We start from the raw sequence: 17889 nt of genomic DNA on the forward strand, positions 1-17889 counted from the left end.
CTGGACCTTCTGGTTTTGTCCTAGGCTCAGGCTTGTTCTGAAAGCTGGACAAATATCTGACCATGTGTCTGGAGAGACCAAAAGACTTCACAGCAGCTGCTGGAGCAATTGAGTTGCATTTATGGCTCCAGAAAATGAAGAAGGTAATTCAGACAAAATTCACAGAATCATAGAATAGTTTGGGTTGGAATGGACCTTAAAGGTCCTCTAAATTGTCACTTAACAATTTGAATTATTAGCCTGCAGTGGACATCTCTAAGTTTTTGTCTAGAGATCTGAGACTGTATATTTCTTCTCATATTTGACATGTCCACAAAGTGTCCTACTAACACTGTAAGTCCTTGATTCAGAATCCCTGAACAATGAGCTCCTGTCCACAAGAAGAGCTTGGGTAACGTCATTAGCCAGATGCATTAACACCACCCTGTCTTGAAGCCCGAGGGATTCATAAACCGTGCTATGGAGTAGAGCCATAGCAGTGGGGAATGCCTGTCTGCCCCTGTGATCCCACCACAGAGAGCAGAGCACTTGAGCTGCTTTAGCAAACAAAGTTGAAATGTTGGCTCTGGAAAGCTGCAGGCATGGCCACAGATTGCATCTCTTGTGCTGTCTGCACTGTTATCGGATCAGATGGTTGTTTATTGTTATTGTGGTTCGATATTAGTGGAGGTGTCGGCAGCTCTGCTCTGTCTCTCAGAAGCCCAGTCAGCCCAAAACAGCACATTTCCTCACAGACTTAACCAGCCATAATCAACTTATACTGGTCCTAAGTGGGTAGCACACAGAAGGGGGCACCTAACATGATGGAAAAGGCCAAACACCAGGAACACCAATTTTAATGGCAGAAGCCAGTGTCCTCTTTTTCAGTGTCTTTTCTGGAGGTCTCCGGGTGCACTACTCACACCGCCCAGCAGTGCTGGCTGAGCCTCTTGGCACATTTGCCTGAGGAGTGTGTTCAGCAGTCCTGAGAGGAGGAGTGTGGGTCCTTCAATGTTTGCCTTGGTCCATGCTCTCCTCCTTCTCACTCCAAAGAGTTATGCTTTTTTTAAGCAACAAATTCTTCTACCTTGCTTCCCCCTGATCCCTTTCTGCAGTGCTCACATACTTCTGCTGGCACCAGAGTATGTAAATACTTCTTTTAAAACCTCTAATTCTACTCCTGTCTCTAGTGGGATCTCTCTACAGAGGCTTTCCATCAGGCCCAAAGTGCACTGGGAAACACAGAGCACCACTGTTTATGTCTTATGAGTAGGTATGGCCTTCCTGGCAGTTTGAGACCCTGAAGAATCGTTTCAGACATTGAGACCTCTGATACAGCCCTGCTCATTATGAAGATCTGGGTGAGGGGGTTCTCTGTGCATCTCTCCAGGTTGCCGTCTTTCCCTCAGCACCAGGAGTATTCCCTTAACTCTTTTCACAGGGCCACTTCCACAGTGCTTCTGGAGCTGCCTTTCCACTGTTTCCCTTCCTGCCAGCAGCTTGCATCATCCTCAGAAGCAAAACAAGAGCCAGTGGCACACCTGGGTGCCTCCTCAGTCAGAAACTCCAGCAGATTGATGCTGTGGGTCTTGCCCTTGGTGGTGGCACCTTGCTGCACATCAGTTTCTGAGGTCACCATTACTGAAGGGAACTTAGTTGTTTCTCAGGCATATGTGAAAGCACAGCTGGTGGGGAACCCACCAGCAGCAGGGACATTTGACCAAAGAAAGGCATTACTGGTTATTATTACTAATTGCTGTTATCTCAGCTTCCTCCACAAGGTGAAAGCTTGGCTTGGTAATCTAATGGAATGTGTCCTCTTAGAAAATAAAAATAATTTCTGTCTGATTTTCTAAGGACACAAAGCTTACACAACAGTATTATGTATCCATCCATCCATCCATCCATCCATCCATCCATCCATCCATCCATCCACTCCTCCCTCCACAGAGCATTCTACCCACCTTGGCAAAGGAATTCTATTTGAAAAATAAGCCAGGAAGAAGAGAGTTGAATTAATGCCTCCCCAGAGAGAAAACCTGCTGTTATGTGTTCTGTTTGATCTGGGGCACATACCTTGGCAGTGAAACCCCAAAGCACATGCTGCTCCTGGCAGGCAATAGTGAAGGGACAGGCAGAAGGTAGCAGTACTGGGAGGACTTTGTGGTGATAGACAAGGTGACAGACACTCCTTTAAGTGAATCTGAAAATAAGGACAAAACCATGTAGAAATTTGTAGAAGCTTTGCAAATTCTGCTGTTCTTGAAGCAAGACTCTTTTCCTTTTTTTCTTCTTTTTTTTTCCAGTCACCCAAGACCAATTCCCTTGGCAGCACAGCCATTATTTGGAAATTTCCATAACTCTTCACATGAGATATCTTCTGTTTCCACAATGTCTGTGTGGAGGCTCCAGGCCCACCCACCGGATTTGGTTCTTGCACCAAACCCAGCTTGGTAAGTGGTTTCCTCTTTCTTCTTTTATCCAAGCAAACCCTTTGCCAGAGGTCAGTCACTGCGTCTTTACAGACATCCACACTTTTTTTTGTTCTTGTACTAGTTCTTGGGACAATTGCAGACTCTACTGAGAGCTTTCAGATTTAACTATTTATTTGCATAGTGCATTGGGCTTGATAGGGAATTTTTCTCATCATAGCAGGGGCCTGCAGGCTGAGTTTCACCCTGGCCATTCTGAAGGGATGCTTTCACCACATCCTGGAAATTTGTCTTCTTTGTGTCGAGATACTGCTGCTAGTGCCAACAGACATCTATGGAGCTGCAGGGATACCCAGAACGGCAGCTGTAGGGAAGGCTGTGGCCAGACCACAGGGGTGTCTGCATCCACAGCAGATTACTTTGAGAGAAAAGGAGGTGAGAGAAGGAGTGATGAAGTCCATATGGGAGGGTGGACAGCTGAGGGTGAGCAAAGTGGATCTGCACTGGCTAAAAACCCTGCCTGGTGCCTGCAACATGGGCACGCAGCCTTTGGGTACTTTTGGTTGTAGCAACGTGCGACACAGACAGGCAGGCTTGATGAGGCCTCGCTCTGAGCCCCCTTCCTACCTCTGAAAGGGCTGCCCCTTCCCCTGCAGGGTACTCCATGCACATGTGCCTATGAATGTGCACACATGTGCCTGTCTGTCTCCCTGTGTGGAGGAGCAGCGTCAGGATCTCCCAAGCAAGTAGTGAACTTCAGTGGAAAGAACCGCCTCACTTCCTGCCTGAGGCGAAAGGATTTCTAAAATATAATTCCCCAAAACGTGTGCCAAAAAGTTAATGAGCTTTGCTTCCCCACCACCCCCGCCAAGACACCTCCGCCTTCTTGGTGTGCTTACATGGCAGCTGGTCTCACCACATCTCTGCTTGTCTGCACGTGGCCTTGCCTTGTGAGGTGCCCTTTGCCAGAGAACTAGGTGCTAGGCAGGGAGAAAACACGAGAAAGGGCCTTGGGTTCACCAGAAGTTGTGCTGCCCTGGGCAGGAAGGACACCTAGAGCTGCTTTTGCTGCATTTCCTTCGTCTGGAAACATTCGGGGAGTCTGGGCAGAGACAGTTTTGGGAGCTCCCTGAATAAGCCTTGGCAGGAGGCAGAGCCCAGGAGGTGCCAAGAGCAGCAATAAACCAAGGGGTTTAAAGCAGCATGGGTAAATCCAAGGGCAGCAATATTGGGCCTCTGCCAGGGTCCATGGGAGACTATTGGATGGGACAGCAAGATACACATTCCTCTGCTTCCTTCACAAAATTAAGAGCCTGTCTATAAGGACTTGGGCTGTCCCTCAGCCATCCCTTCCCCTCAGACCCCCTAGGAACAACATGGTCCCCAGCAGGAGCAGGAAACCTGCAGTGTCATAGCCCAAGAGGTCAGAGCCTGATGGACAGATACAGAAGTCATCTGAGCCTGGGGAAGTCGTGTGGACTCAAAGAAAACAACTAATCCTTAAAAAGGCTTGGGTAGTTTGGCTGCTGCTCATCCCCCAAAGGCAAGACATGAAAGGTCTCAAACAGAAGATCCAAACTGCGTAGAGCTTCTTTTGAAACAGTGCTGCTGTATTGAATCCCCACCACAGCTCGCAGGGGCAATGTCCAGACATGTTGCAGTTACTCTCAAGCCATTTGGCTGAGGAAAACTGAGGCCATCTCTGCTCCCTTGGAAGCAGAACTTTCCCTCTCTGCCTCAGGGCTTTGCTGGGGTACAGGCAGGAGCAGTGCCTTGGTATTCAATCAGATAAACTATGCAGCTCTTCCTCCGTCTGACCATCTGCCTGGAGGGCCCCAGCACTACTGGAAGCCCACAGCTAAGGCAGACATAGGAAATCCACTGAGAACAAACGAAATACACCAAAGAGCACCTCCAGAGCTGAGTGTTTTTTCCAGTTCCAAGCAAGCCAAATCTACTCTGGCATCTGGATTTAGAGATTTCCATCCCAGCCCTGCGTAAATGTCATTTTTTGGAGGATTAATCTAGTTGGTTGTGAATAACCCTATTCCCTGGGACTCTACTATGTCTGTGCCTCCTGAGGCTCTCTGGAAAAAGTAGGAGTTTTCTGGGGCACTGCCATCTGTAAGATAAACTGCAGAGAGGAGCATCCCTGAAAGGGGTAATCTTGGGAGCTGCCAGGGACAGGACTGTTGTGGTGGGAAAGGAGTCATCTGGATCTGTCATTTGATCTGATCCCTGCTCTTGTCCTTGCTGCACCTGGATTTGTTTTTAGAAAACATTACTTGTGTCCTGGAGGCACCAGGACCTGTTGCTCCTGCCTGGAAGGGGAACCACAGAAAAACAGGTGGTGACAATCCATCTGGGAAGGGAGAGAGTTTATTTGGAATGGATAGGCCCTGTCCTGTCTCCTTCCATCCTGGGGAGTAAGGGCAAGACTGGATGAGACATGGCTCAGAGCTCCTGGCCAGAGCCCACAGCTTTCTAGGAAGCCCCAAGAGCTAAGTGTCCACTGAGCTAAGGACCTCTGCCCAGAGCCACCCCATAGCACCCAACCAAGTCTGTTCAGCACCCTCTTCTGCCCCACACCAAACAGATGTGTGCTACAACCAGGCACGCCTGCAGCCTTTCCTCCTCCACTTCCCTCCTCCTGATCACTTCTATCCACTTGTCTCTTACAATTTAGCATGTTGTTCTCTGCCTAATGTTTTTCCCCCCAAGTGCCCTACATGGTCCTCCTCTGGGCCATCCACTCCAGCCAGTGACCAGCACACCTCCCCAGGTTACAGCTCCTGCATGACAGGAACTCCCTGCTACTCTCGGTGCACAGGACACAACACACCACAGCCCTGTTCTTGGTTGCAATGGCAGCAGCAAACACAATTAAGAAGACGACAGCATTTGGATCACCTGCTGTCACTGCCCAGAAATGTTTCTCTATAGTGTGGGCAGGCAGACTCAGTCACAGGATTGCTTAGGAATCTCATCTGCAGCAAACTCCTTCTGCCAAGCTGCTGTGTGATGGCATCAATGATCTTGAGCACAAAGACCTCCTCCCACCTCTCAGAGGTCTCTACCCCTGCTCCTCTCAATCCTCCATCAGATCTGGATCCTTCCTGGCTGACTTGGGTCTCTGCCCTTATCTTTGTAACTGCTGAAGTTCCTAGGAGGATCTGAATACTGAAATCACCACTCCTCTCCCTGCCTCTCCCAAATACAAGTTTATTTCAGTGAAGAAACACTGGTTTACAGCTGAGGCTCAAGCTTGCAAGGTATCCCACTTTTTTTTTTTTTCCTTCTCATGTGTTGCCTGCCTTGCAATTTGACAATTTTGGTTTCCATGGTACTGGAAAGGCTACCCTCAACTCTTGCCAGCATGGCCTCAATAATCTTTGGAATGTAAAGCTAATGTCTCTCACGTTGTACATACTCAATCAATGCCCCTTCCAAGTGTACTGGTCTCCTCATTCCCCCTGCACTACAAGCTAGTATTCAGGTGTCTCCTCCTTTGACCAGAAGTCCTTGTATTTGTATGGGGGCACATCAGGGAGATGTGTGACAAACTTCCTCTCCTCGGGCCTCACTGGATATGGCCTTCTGGTCACTCTAACAGTTTATACAGCAGTAACAGGGCATATCCATGGGACTCCCGTGTCTTCACTGCATCTCCAGTTTTGGCTTTATCAAGAATCCAGATTAATCTGCATCATGATGGATTCAAAAAATTTTAAAAAACCCAGTTTTAATAATAAATGTTTTCACACTGATCTCTTCCCCCAGGTGCAGTGTTCCTCACACCGCATCCTCTCCAGGGGCAAAGTGCACAGATGCTTCCCAGGGCCCAAGCTGTGTGAGACTGGGTGGGTAGGGCTAAGGGCATTTTCCCTGGCAGGGTGCACACTGGCAGGCAAAAGAACTGGCTGACCCAGTTCAACAGAGCGGCCTAAACAGCGGAACAGCCTCTAGACGAAGGCGGTTACAAGACCTGATTACTGGAGGTTTCAAAACACAGGGTTACCCAAACACCTGAAACTATGTGTTAATGCAGAGCACAAATTCTTGGCACTGGGGGTGGAGAAAAAACCCCTTAAATACACCTAAAGTTCACAAGAACTGTGTGTCTGATGAAGAACTGCATCATCTGTTAATACACACATAGGCAATTTTCCACTCAGCAAGAAGAACAGATTATACTTAAAGATGGGAGAAAGCCAAAGCGATCCAATGCTTAATGTGCTCCCTTTGCTTCCCTCCTCACAGCAGGGAAACCCAAAACCAAGATAGAAACCCTTTGCAGGCTATTTGAAAAACACAAACACACACTGGATCAGGAGACGGTTTAAAGTGCACACTTTTATTTTCTATTACAAAGGCTATAAGAAGCAAGTTTGGTTTTTTTCTTTATTTAAGAACAAAAACGTTGTTAAAACATCTACATTATTATCCTGATACTAGACCTTATGAAAGATACTAAGTTCTTTTTTAATAGTAAAGCGTGGTATTCTTAAATTATATTAATACAAAGACATATTAAAGGACTCGAAATCATTACTACCCAGCTCAGAACTGCAGCATCCCCTTGCTATCTTTTCCTTTCACTTGCTAAAACCCATCCATTTTTGACATACAGTTTCATACAAGCTAAGCAGGGTATTTTCTGTTGTTGGTTTTTTTTTTCATTTCCCCCTGTAAAGGCCAGGTTAACTCCGATGCCAGCGTCACTTAAATTCCTGCCCCTACCAAAGAATTTGGGAAAAGAGTTTCACTAAGTCCTTCAGCATTTAACAAGTTTCTGCTCTGTGTGAATGTCTGTGGTTATTTTACAGGATATGCAATTTTCTTCTGATGTTACGAAATTACAACATCACTTCTTTTGCTAATAACCCTCAAATTTGGTTCTGCGCTGCAGAATTTTCTTCTCTCACATGAATAAAGAAGAGAGAGTTATCAGAGTCTTGTGAACAAACCACTAACGCAGCCCTACAACTTGTGGTTTATCTGTTGTAGAGCTGTGAGCGCCGAGCAGTTTTGCTGAGAGCACATAGTGTGCTGAAAAAAACCCTCTTGGCTTGATAAAGCGAGCCTGAGAAGTCACGTGTGAACCTTCCTGTCTTTCACAATGTCCCTTTAAATAATATTAGCCAAGCCTTACCTTTAAAACTTTACTCACTAGTTAGCAGTATAATACTCTCTCACTGAGATGGGACTGCGAGGACATCCTAAGGGGTTTCAGAAATGTGAACAGGGAAACCTGTCCCATCTCAAAATTTATACCTATCCATATAAAACCCTCCCCTTTTTTGTTATTTCCCTTTCCCTATGCCAAATGAAACTCTTCATATTTAAACCGGAGATGCTGCGTTTCCTGGCCCGAGTCCTTTTCCTTTACCCTCATTTTAAAAGATTCCTTTGATACCACACACATATAATATTATATAGAGAGATATATTTAATACCTGTGTATATATGCTTCATGGGAGGGGTCACATATATACACACTAAAACAAGTCTGGTGACAAAGTACTGCAACACCACAGACCAGGTTATCATATCAGGGAAAACAAAAAGAGACACTCAACACAACCCCCATGACTGTGGGCCCCTCACCTCACCTCACCTCACACATGCTCTCCCTCTCCCCGCCTCAGCCCCAGCCCAAACCCCCAAAACCTCACTGAGCAGCTTGTCTCTCATTGCAGAGATGGGGAGAGGGGACAGTGACACACCCATAACTTAAACAAGTTCTCATACGGAAATCACGGCTCAGCGAACACCAGTCACACTAGAGATGCAAGTTTGTTTTAAAAATAAAAAACACATTCCAATGTTCCCCAATCCAGATTTCCTTCCTTGGTGTCTCTGCCCAAGAAGAGCAGAACAAGATAACCCAGGAGCTGATGCCTGCCTTCTCCCGTCTCTGTCTGTAAAGCTGATCCCTTGAGCACAAGGAGGACCAGGAGAAGGTACCACAAAGGACAGAGGAGAAAATATAGCACCTGACCACTCAAAAACTGCCATGTCTGATATTGCTCATACCAAACCAGTGACCACCATCCACATTTTAAGGGAGAGGAAAAAAGTTCTGTGGAGAAGTGGTTGAGTTGTCCAAGGAAGTGGCTGAGTCACCATCCCTGAAAGTATTTAGAAAGACATGTAGATGTAACAATTAGGGATGTGGTTTAGTCTAGGGACTTTGCAGTGCAGGGTTAATGATTGGACTTGATGATCTTTGAGTTCTTTTCCAACCTAAGTGATTCAAAGTGCAGAGGCACATTCAGTTTCCTTAGAGCACACTGTCTCTCTGGAAAGACTTCAGACTAGCGTGCAGAGCACTCTGCTCCGTAACTGCACCGTAACTCCACCCCAGTGGAGCCAAAGCACCTCCCCGAAGGCTGGTTTAGAAAGGCGACAGCTGCCCCCACAGCACCTGCTGCATTTCCACATCTCCTGATTTCCACATCTTGTCTCTCCTGAAGCTGTGAACCCCAATGATATGGGAGCAGGGAGCAAAGAGGGAGATCCGGCAGTGCCAAAGCACCAAGCAGTTCACAGCCAGATTGTATTTACCATGGACACAGCACTGCCAGCCTCAATGAATCCAAGACTGCTGTCCAAGGAGACTCTGTACAAAAAAGACATCCCTAGTGAAGGCTGGGAGGGAGATGTGTTTGTGTTTGAGTGGATGGTGCCATCCCTGCATCCAAAACTGCAAAGCACAGCTGGACTGCAGAAGAGAGGAGAGGGAAGCTCAGGACAGGACACATGTTTACTGCTTACAGGAAGGAAGAGACCACTGGAAAGTACAAGGCTGGCATTCAGAGCAGTACTGCCTCTTCCTGCTGCCACTATAAAAGCCAAAAATCCCGGCCCAGAGCTCAGCATCACTGGTTCCCCCATCATGGCATACATCAGGCAGGGCAGGAGCAGGCGCATGGCTGGGTCCCACCCACCGTGCCACTCACTCTTCACCACTGTCCCTGCCCTGGGTCACATCCTGGCTGCACTGTGCATCTGCAAGCTCCCTGCCCCGGCTCTGAGGAGGAGGGAGCTGGACCTCTGGTGCTGGTAAGTGGTTCCAGCTGGATTCCCATCAGCTAAATATCGCCCATGCTGCTCGATGGTGTCCTTTTAAATAGGTTCCCACCCAGTTCTGGCAGTGCAGGCAAAAACACAGCTCTATGTAACCAGAAGCACACATCATTTAAAGAGCAAAAAGGGAACACCGTTACCTCCCTCTCTTCTCTTCAGGACACAAGGCAACACAGAAACACAGTCTCCTTTTGGTTACAGCCTTCCTCCTGACTGATACTGCTGCATGGACTACAGTGACACAGGGTGTGTCACAGACTCCACCTACTAGATGGGTTCAATCTTGCAGTAGTCCCATCAGCCAGAAAACAAAACCAAAACTATTTACTCTGAATATTTGCCACACACTGAGAAAGACGTCTAATGAAGAGTCACCAATCTGCTTTCTGGGTACAGTCAGCTGAAACAGTCTGAAGTAACCTACAACCCAGTTCCTGCTGCTGCAATCAGTTTCATTACTTTGCTGCTTTCACCTGCACTGTTACGCCACAGGCTGTTATCCTCCTCAACACCAGTTGATGCCTCAGGGCAATATAGATAGTAGGAGCTTAAGCCTAGATGTTTTAAGACAGATCTAGTGGTTTTCCTTCTTTGCACCTCAATTCCTAATTCTTCTGGTATTGAACTCCCAGGAGAGCGGGAAGGCTGCAGCAGGATGAGTGGGGTTTGCTCTGCAGCACTGAAAAGAGGAACACATGAAATTCATGGGTCATCTTTTCACCAGATGTCAAAAAATCATAAAATCATAGAATCAAAGAATGGCCTGGGTTGGAAGGGACCTTAAAGACCATCTAGTTCCAATCCCCCATCCAAAGACACCTTCCACTAGACCATGTTGCTCAGAGCTCTATCCAACCTGGCCTTGAACACTTCCGGAGATGGGGCATCCACAGCTTCTCTGGCCCTTTCTCTCAAGTCTGTCCTCCAGACCTCTGCAGTTGTACTCTGAAGGACAGAGTAATAACACAAGGAAAAATGCTCTGTTTTGCAGCCCAGTACAAACTGAATTAATTTCTTTGGACAGTGAAAACAAAAAGATGGAGTGGAGGGAGAACTTGGGGGAAAGAAAGGAGAAAAGATGGATCACAAACTCAGTGAGCACGGCGTTCGCTGACCAAGGAGAATCAAATTCACAAATTCATTCATCACTAATAAATCATCGTCTCATAATCTTAGAAGAAAAGAAAAGAAAAAGTTCTCTTTGCAAGACACAGATCTCACTCTCCCTGCTACTGCCACTCGGAAAACCCACCCCGTATTTCTGCAGCTGACAGGCTCTCCCCTGCCCTTACTATACACCATCCCGCAATAGGAAGTTGTATTTCCCGAAGTCGTCATCCCTGGGGCAGAGCAGCATGTCCTTGCGGGCTTTGGCCAGTTTCTGTTTCAGCACTTCCCTCCGGTCCAGCCACTCCGTCAGTTCGTCCTGGCCATGGGCATAGCGACACTCCTCTCCCTCAGGACAGGCCTTGTTCTTCTGGAACCTGCCAGCACAAGAAGCACAGTCAAGAGGGCACCCCCAGGATGGGGTTATGAGCTCCCTGTCTGGGATACTCGATCAGGACCCACTGAAACATGTTGTGAATTCTCCTTTTTAAAGGTGAGACAATTCTTACAAACCCAGTGCTGGTGGGAAAGGCAACAGAGGCTGGGAACAGAAACAGAGCAGCGAAAAGAGCAATGGCTATGAGGGGATTTAGTTAAGAGCACAAAACAATGTGACCTGGAACTGGACCAGTGCACAAGAAAGGAAATGCCAGGTAACCACCACAAGACAGAGCTTTCTCTCTAACCAAAATGGCATCTAACCTTCTCAAGGCACCTCAAGGTGATGATTCAGAGGGTGTGAGCATTCAAACCATTTAATAAGGCACCTGGGATTCCCCCAATCACTAGGCCAAATTGGATTGTTCAGCAGCCAGAGAGCTGAGAGTATCCTGTCTATGGAGGCCACAGGTGCAGACATGAAACTTGCTCTCCTTTTCTAAAGACACATGCTCAGGAATGTATTTTTATCCCTCAGTACTGTGGCTGAGCACCTCTGGGATCCAAGAGCAGCCTTGCTGTAACCCAAACCTGTCATCTCATCCCACTCCTCCTCTATGCTGAAGTCTCTGGGAACTCTCTGAAAGGATGAGGAGGGATGACAGAGGTGCTGGGCCTGTTACCCTGTCCCTGCAGCAGCAGCACAGGAGGGAGATGAGACAACTGTACCTTTCACAGAGCCGGAATTCGCCCATGGGGAAGCGGTAGGTCCAGCAGCTGGAATCACTGTCTGAGGTGAAGACTTTTTCCTTGTGTTTTTCCGACTGGATGTGCTGCTGCCATTGCTTCTTGCTGTTGCTGTTCTTCCCGCAGAGCCAGCAGTGGTAGCCCATCTAACCGGTGCAGACAGGGCAAAGGGCCAGTCAGTGTGTTGACATTCACACCCATTTGCCTTCCCCATGCTGGCACTGCCTCTCCCCCCTCTTCTTCCAGAGCATCCTGGAAGCTCTACTCAGTCTATGACTTCCCACACTTGTCTGCCATGTCATCTCTAGGGAACTGTCCTCTCACTAAAGGGAAACTAAGGAGATGCTCTGTTGGCATCTACCTATGGCTCAAACAGGCTTAGTGGACAGGGCAGCTCAGTTCATGGATACGGCTCCCCTCCCCCTGCTGATGGCCCCAGTGGGGTCTCTCTGCAAGGTCCTCAGGTGCACAGCCAATCCAGGACTCTTTAGGAGCACAAATCCTTACACCAGCAAGGAGTTTAAAGAGGCACATCTGCCTTTAGTTTTCCCAGGCTGCTGTGCTCCTGACCCAACTCTTCTCCAAGCTTCTTTCTTTTCTGACAGGCCTGCAATGGTTTGGCCAGCTTGCCCAGGAGGACTCAGGAAGCCCGGAGAGTGGCTGAGCCCACACAAAAGGGAACCTAAGGTAGAGTCCTAATGACTTGAGTATTAACAGAAAAGCCATTGCAGAGCCTTGCTGACCCCAGGTCAATCTCTTCTTGCCTCGGCTGTGCTGCCCTTGTTGTGCTGCTCCAAGCTGTCCATTTAACCTACATTAGAAGAGCAATACAGTCCCTGCTAGCTCACACCTGGAGCACAGGAGAGCAGCAGGCTGTCAGCACTGAGGAGAGAGAATAAAGAACAAGAGATCAGATGATTACCATGATGTCAGCATAGTCGGTGGGCATCTGGATCTGCTTCTCCCCTTCTCGTGAGGTGAGTGGTGTTCCCTCTCCAGGCTTCCCGGGGTTGTGTTTCTTTAGCCACATGTCATAGGTCTGCTGCATATCTAGTACTGCACAAAGGCGACCCATGACGTCACTCAGACAATCTCCCACACCGTGCACAAACTACAAGAAAAGGACGAATGCTGGGGCAGCCCTTCCCTCCCCTCGCCTATGCGGCAGCAACAGACTGAAGGTCTGTGCTTGGGAGGCCCCATGTGACCTCCTCAAATGAGACCCCTGCAGAAAGGAACCAAATTCACACCACATCACCTGGTATGGGGGATGTCTTCTATCAGTTGAAAGGCAATTGTGACAGCAGCTACACAAAATTGTCAGGAAGGTGGGAAAGTGCCTCAAGTTCTCCATAGAATTCACCCCACAAGACGATTCTCCATCAGGCCTGGTTCTGGTCGACCTCAGAAGACATCTCACTCCAGCCAGGAAGCTAAGCCTGGGGCTGGTTTCAGATCCGCCCCTTTCCTCTAAGCCTAAGTTTCGTCCTCAGCACTAGAGAGGAAGGAGAGCCCTTAAGCAAGCTGGCCACAGGAAGCATTGAGGAGGGGAGAAAGACCTAATGATAGCTTGCTCCGAGTTCATAACCTGCCCCGAGGACTGCAGTAATTGTCTCTTGAGGCTTTTGGTTTAAAACCCACTCAGTATACTAGTGGGAAAGGAAATTCGAGGTGGAAGCTTTAACTACACATCTGCCTTTCCAAGATCAGCTCCTGAGAGAGCCTATTGAAACACAAATGTTTGCAGACACCAATATGATGCTCTAAGTACAATGCATTACTTATTTACTCCTTGCCAAATGGGTAATTGAGGAACTTGAGGCAACAGGAACTTAAGAATGCAAATTCCCCCAAACTGAAACAACACTGTCCTTCGAAGAGTCACCTTTGTGCTTAAGCAAACACACCCAGATTGGTCTGATGTCCTCTAAAGGGTTCAGCAACAAAATGATTTGAACTGTAACAAGCAACAGTTTGGCCCAGCAGAGTGAAAGACCCTCCACAGAATCATAAAGACCAAACAAACTCAGGGCAGGCCTGAAATCCTTCAGGCTTTCCAGCATCTCCCACAGTGTCAAGTGAGCACATGGACAACTAGTCCTTTTCCCCTTGCTGTTGGTCTGAATAAACAAGGATTGCTGCCATAGCTGGCCATCCAGGACGTGGGCAACCCCCCAGCTATCCCCCAGACAGTAAGCTGGGAACCTGCATAATTAAATACAGACAAACTCCTCCAAAAAGTCACCACCCAACGATGTTCTCATTCAGGATCTCAACTCCTCCCCTTTGAGTACAATGCCATGAGTAGGGAGTGCCGCAGCCCAGGAGCAAGGGATATGAAGAGAAATAGGCAAGAAAGCCAAGGCAGATAGAAGACAGACAAGAGAGATACAGGAGCAGCTACAGGCCAGGACTGGTGCTTTGGCAGAGCTCCATACAGAGCCCGGCCTGGGACTCTACAGGCAACTGGAGGGACAGCACAGGCTGGATTCAAATATGCTGCAGAAAGAGAGGGCAGCAATGGAGCAAAGCAAGACACGGGACCAAGGTACTCAAGTCCCAGAGCAAGGGACTCAAGATATACATGCACATTTATGAAAAGAGCAGCTCTAAATTACTGTAGACAGACCTGTCCCTTAATCCCACCTAAGCTCATGGGCACAGCCCTGTCCAGCTCCGTCTCTGTTGTCAAGAGTATGTCTTAAAAAACCCTGCATCCACTCCCCAAATGCCCTCTTCCCTCTCCCCACTCACTTTTATTTTCTTTCATGAAGGTCCACATGTCTCTCTCCTCAGGGCTGTGGGCAAAGGAGCAGTTGCCCACATACTGGCATTTCCTGCCATTCTGTGCATGGATACACAACTGTTAAAAGACAGAGAAAAATTTAGCATCAGCACAAATACTCCTTGGTAGAGGAGAAAGTGGGTTCAATAATCAGCTGGGGCATTAAATTGCACACAGGAGAGGTTGCAAACAGGACACTTCATACATCATTAACTCATGTTTTTTTCCTCAATCTTCTGAGACATAAACATGTAGGCAGCTCAGTTCAGCACCTATTCCATTTCCACAGGTGACCAGGTGCAGGTACAGGTCAGGAGAGCAGGGAGCAACCTGGGTTGATCCCATAGTGTCTCCCGCTGGTCAAGCTGCTGGTCCCCAAAGGTGACTCATTCTCCAACCATCTCCGAGTGGCCTTTACAGGTTGCTTAGACCACACTAGTGCACACACAACTTTACCTCACAGCTACCAACAGCATCAGTGCCCGAGAAAAGGAGAAGCTTTCCAAGCATCATATTGACTGATCGTCCCTTCTTCCCCCAGTCCTGGCAACCTCAGGAGGACATACCATAGGGCAGGGGGAAGGAGTTTCTCCTTTCAGGAAGAAATGAAAGGAGAGGAAGAGAGAAGCTATCTCTCACCACATTTGGGGTGGGGTTGGAGGTTAGATATCTGTAACTTTCCTCACAGCATGTGGCTTTTTAGCTGAGTTCTTAGTTTTACTTTCAAAACCCATTGTGAGCAAGTTTCACAATCTACGGCAGCCCAGCCACAGCAAAGGCAGGAATTGGCTTCTCCTAAGTGTCTTGCCTCTCACCCACATTGAGAAACCCTGACCTAAAGGGAGACTTAAATTTCATTCCCAAACCCTCTGCAAGCCAGAGATGCATTAACAGTTCTTGATATGCATTAACAGCAACTTCAAAAACTCGCATATGTATATGGAGTGATTTAAATGGGTGCTGCTCCTTCTTCTGCTCCACCTTTTTGCTGGACTTTGTTGCCATCAGTCTGTCCTTACCTCCCATCTCAGCCATCACATGCCTGCCTCCCTGCCAGGCCTGCAAGGGACCAGCCCTCAAAGCACTGTACCATGGTGGAAGGGAAAGAGAAGGGGCATCTGGCATGGGGCTTACATCATATTGCTGTGGGAAGTTGCGGGTGGGAGGCAGCGGTCGGACTGACACCCACTTCTTCTTTGCTTTGGACATCACCAGCAGGACACGGCGTTCCTTCGTCCAGCTGAAGAAGAGAGAATAAATCAAGAGAGGCATAAGGAAGAGCAGAACAAGGGTTCTTTACCTCAGAGACCCTTAAATACTGAGAGCTGACCAGATCCTGCTGTCCACCTTGTCCCTGCACTGTCTGGTTGCTCCTAGATGTGCACATCTGTGATGGAGACGCTACAAGAAGGGTGTTTTAGGAGGACTTCTCCCTGTATGTATTACCTATTTCCTAGAGTATTTCTTCTCATAAAGCCACAAAAAATCTCCCCCAAATCTCACATGACATCACCATGGATTACTAAACAGCTGCATTCTACCCTTCGACACAGCCAGTTCTTGTGCAATCAGATCCATGAAAAACACTTGGGAATATTTTCTGCTTGAAAGGTGCAACAGAAATGCAAGTTGTTACAAGCACCATCTTATGAACAGGTGCCAGGAAGTATTAATTCTCCTGCAAGCGATTACCAGGAGATAACCTTGGCAAAAGCCCCAGTTCTTTTCAGTAGCTGCACAAAGAGGTGTTATTTTTCCCATTCCAGGAAGCAATCTTCACCTGCTCACTTCCTTCAGAAACTGCTTATTCTGTCTCTTCTTCAACAAAAGTCTTACATTTGCCATGTAAGACTTTCTTGGACTATGCCTCTGTGGCTTGTGTTATAGGAAGAGAAGTCCTATAAACCCTCTGTCCCAATCTGCCAGACTGCCTGGGTGAGATAGACCACAGTTTTCATGACCAAACAGTTGAGTTCCCAGACAATATTCCTCTTGTAGACGGCTTATAAGAAAGAGGGGAACAAATTTTTTAGTAGGGCCTGTCTTGATAAGACAAGGGGTAATGGCTTGAAACTGAAAGATGGTAGATTCAGACAAGATATAAAGAAGGAACTTGTTATGATGAGGGTGTTGAAACACTGGCACAACCCAGAGAGGTGGTGGATGCCCCATCCCTGTAAACTTTCAAGGTCAGGCTGGACGAGACTCTGAGCAACCCGATCTAGTTGAAGATGCCCCTGCTTATTGCAAGAGGACTGGACTAGATGACCTTTAAAGGTTCCTCTCAATCCAAATTGTTCTCTGATTCAATGATTTTATCACACCAAACATTCTTATGGGGCCAAGGAGCTGAGAGGTGCAAACAGACGTGACACACACCAGAGAAGAGCAACCAAAGCAATGAAAAAGCCAAGGAAACTATTTTAAAATGAAGCAGAATGCTTGCAGAGGGATGGGGGAAAGAGAAGGTTGCATTGCTCACCAGTGGCGGGCTTTGGCACTACAGTACTTGAGGTCTTTATCTGGCTCCACCAGCTGCCCATTCCTCCAGCACTGGCCACACACAAATTTCATCTGGAGGTCAAAGGTGCTTGATGTGGGAGTCCGGGAAGAAGCCTAGGGAAAAGAATCACAGTCTCAGGCACACAGAGGCAAAATGCACTCCCCAAACCTGCCACAGTGATGCTGGCAGCTCCCCACATGCCCGTGTGCCAGCGACAGGCCAGATTAAATCACAGACAGCCCAGCTCTCCTTTGCCAGTGTTAGCTGGTGGCCCGTTGAGATTCCAGACAGGAGCAAAACCACTGCTTGCTTCAGCATGATTTCCTGGGCTTTGACGTCTGGCTGAAAGCACAGACAGCCTGACAGCTTCCAGCACTGACCAGACCTGGCTGTGAAACCCCTGCAGCCTATCTCTGTGTACAGACAAGCTCTGTGAGACCTGCCCCAGCACTCATCCCCACTTCCCTGCAGGGAGGGCAATCCATGTCCCCCTCACTGCTTGTGGAGAGAGCCTGGTCACACAGCTGAGAGAGCCCCTCAGGAGGAAGCCAGGCCATGCCACAGTGCAGGATCCACCACTCCTGCTTTAGGACCAAGAGGCTCATGTCACATCTACCATTTGACACCATGAAGTCAGAGCTGGGTCCTCGTGTTGATACCCTTCCAAGCCGTTTCTGGGCAGGTTTCCATCATGGTTCCTCTGCACTGGATTTCACAAGCAGTTAATCACAGTCTCTGGACAGATGTACAATGCACATATTTCACACCTTCTCAGCCACTGCACTTATTGACCCCACCATGAGAAGGCTAGTTTGGGATTATAACTAACAGATTGTGGAGAAAGGGGAAAAAAAAAGAAGCCAGTCCCG

The 17889-nt window shown here is 48.0% G+C and overlaps 1 protein-coding gene across 4 annotated transcripts in view; it reads right to left on the bottom strand.

The window, feature by feature from the left end:
* Positions 1-6744: 6744 nt before the first annotated feature.
* The window catches only part of ZC3H7B (zinc finger CCCH-type containing 7B), a 46464-nt gene continuing 35319 nt past the window's right edge, over positions 6745-17889 (bottom strand). For all 4 annotated transcript variants that reach the window (XM_050323881.1, XM_050323882.1, XM_050323880.1 and 1 more), the window contains exons 18-23: positions 17000-17133; positions 15652-15757; positions 14487-14595; positions 12655-12788; positions 11715-11878; positions 6745-10984 (exon numbers count right to left, since the gene is read on the bottom strand). In XM_050323881.1, the coding sequence (XP_050179838.1) occupies positions 10792-10984; positions 11715-11878; positions 12655-12788; positions 14487-14595; positions 15652-15757; positions 17000-17133 (840 nt within the window). In that variant the 3' untranslated portion in view covers positions 6745-10791. The remainder of the gene's footprint in view (positions 10985-11714; positions 11879-12654; positions 12789-14486; positions 14596-15651; positions 15758-16999; positions 17134-17889) is intronic.

This window comes from Myiozetetes cayanensis, unplaced genomic scaffold (genome assembly GCF_022539395.1).
Source record: "Myiozetetes cayanensis isolate MyiCay16 unplaced genomic scaffold, myiCay2020 scf3, whole genome shotgun sequence".
NCBI lineage: Eukaryota > Metazoa > Chordata > Aves > Passeriformes > Tyrannidae > Myiozetetes > Myiozetetes cayanensis.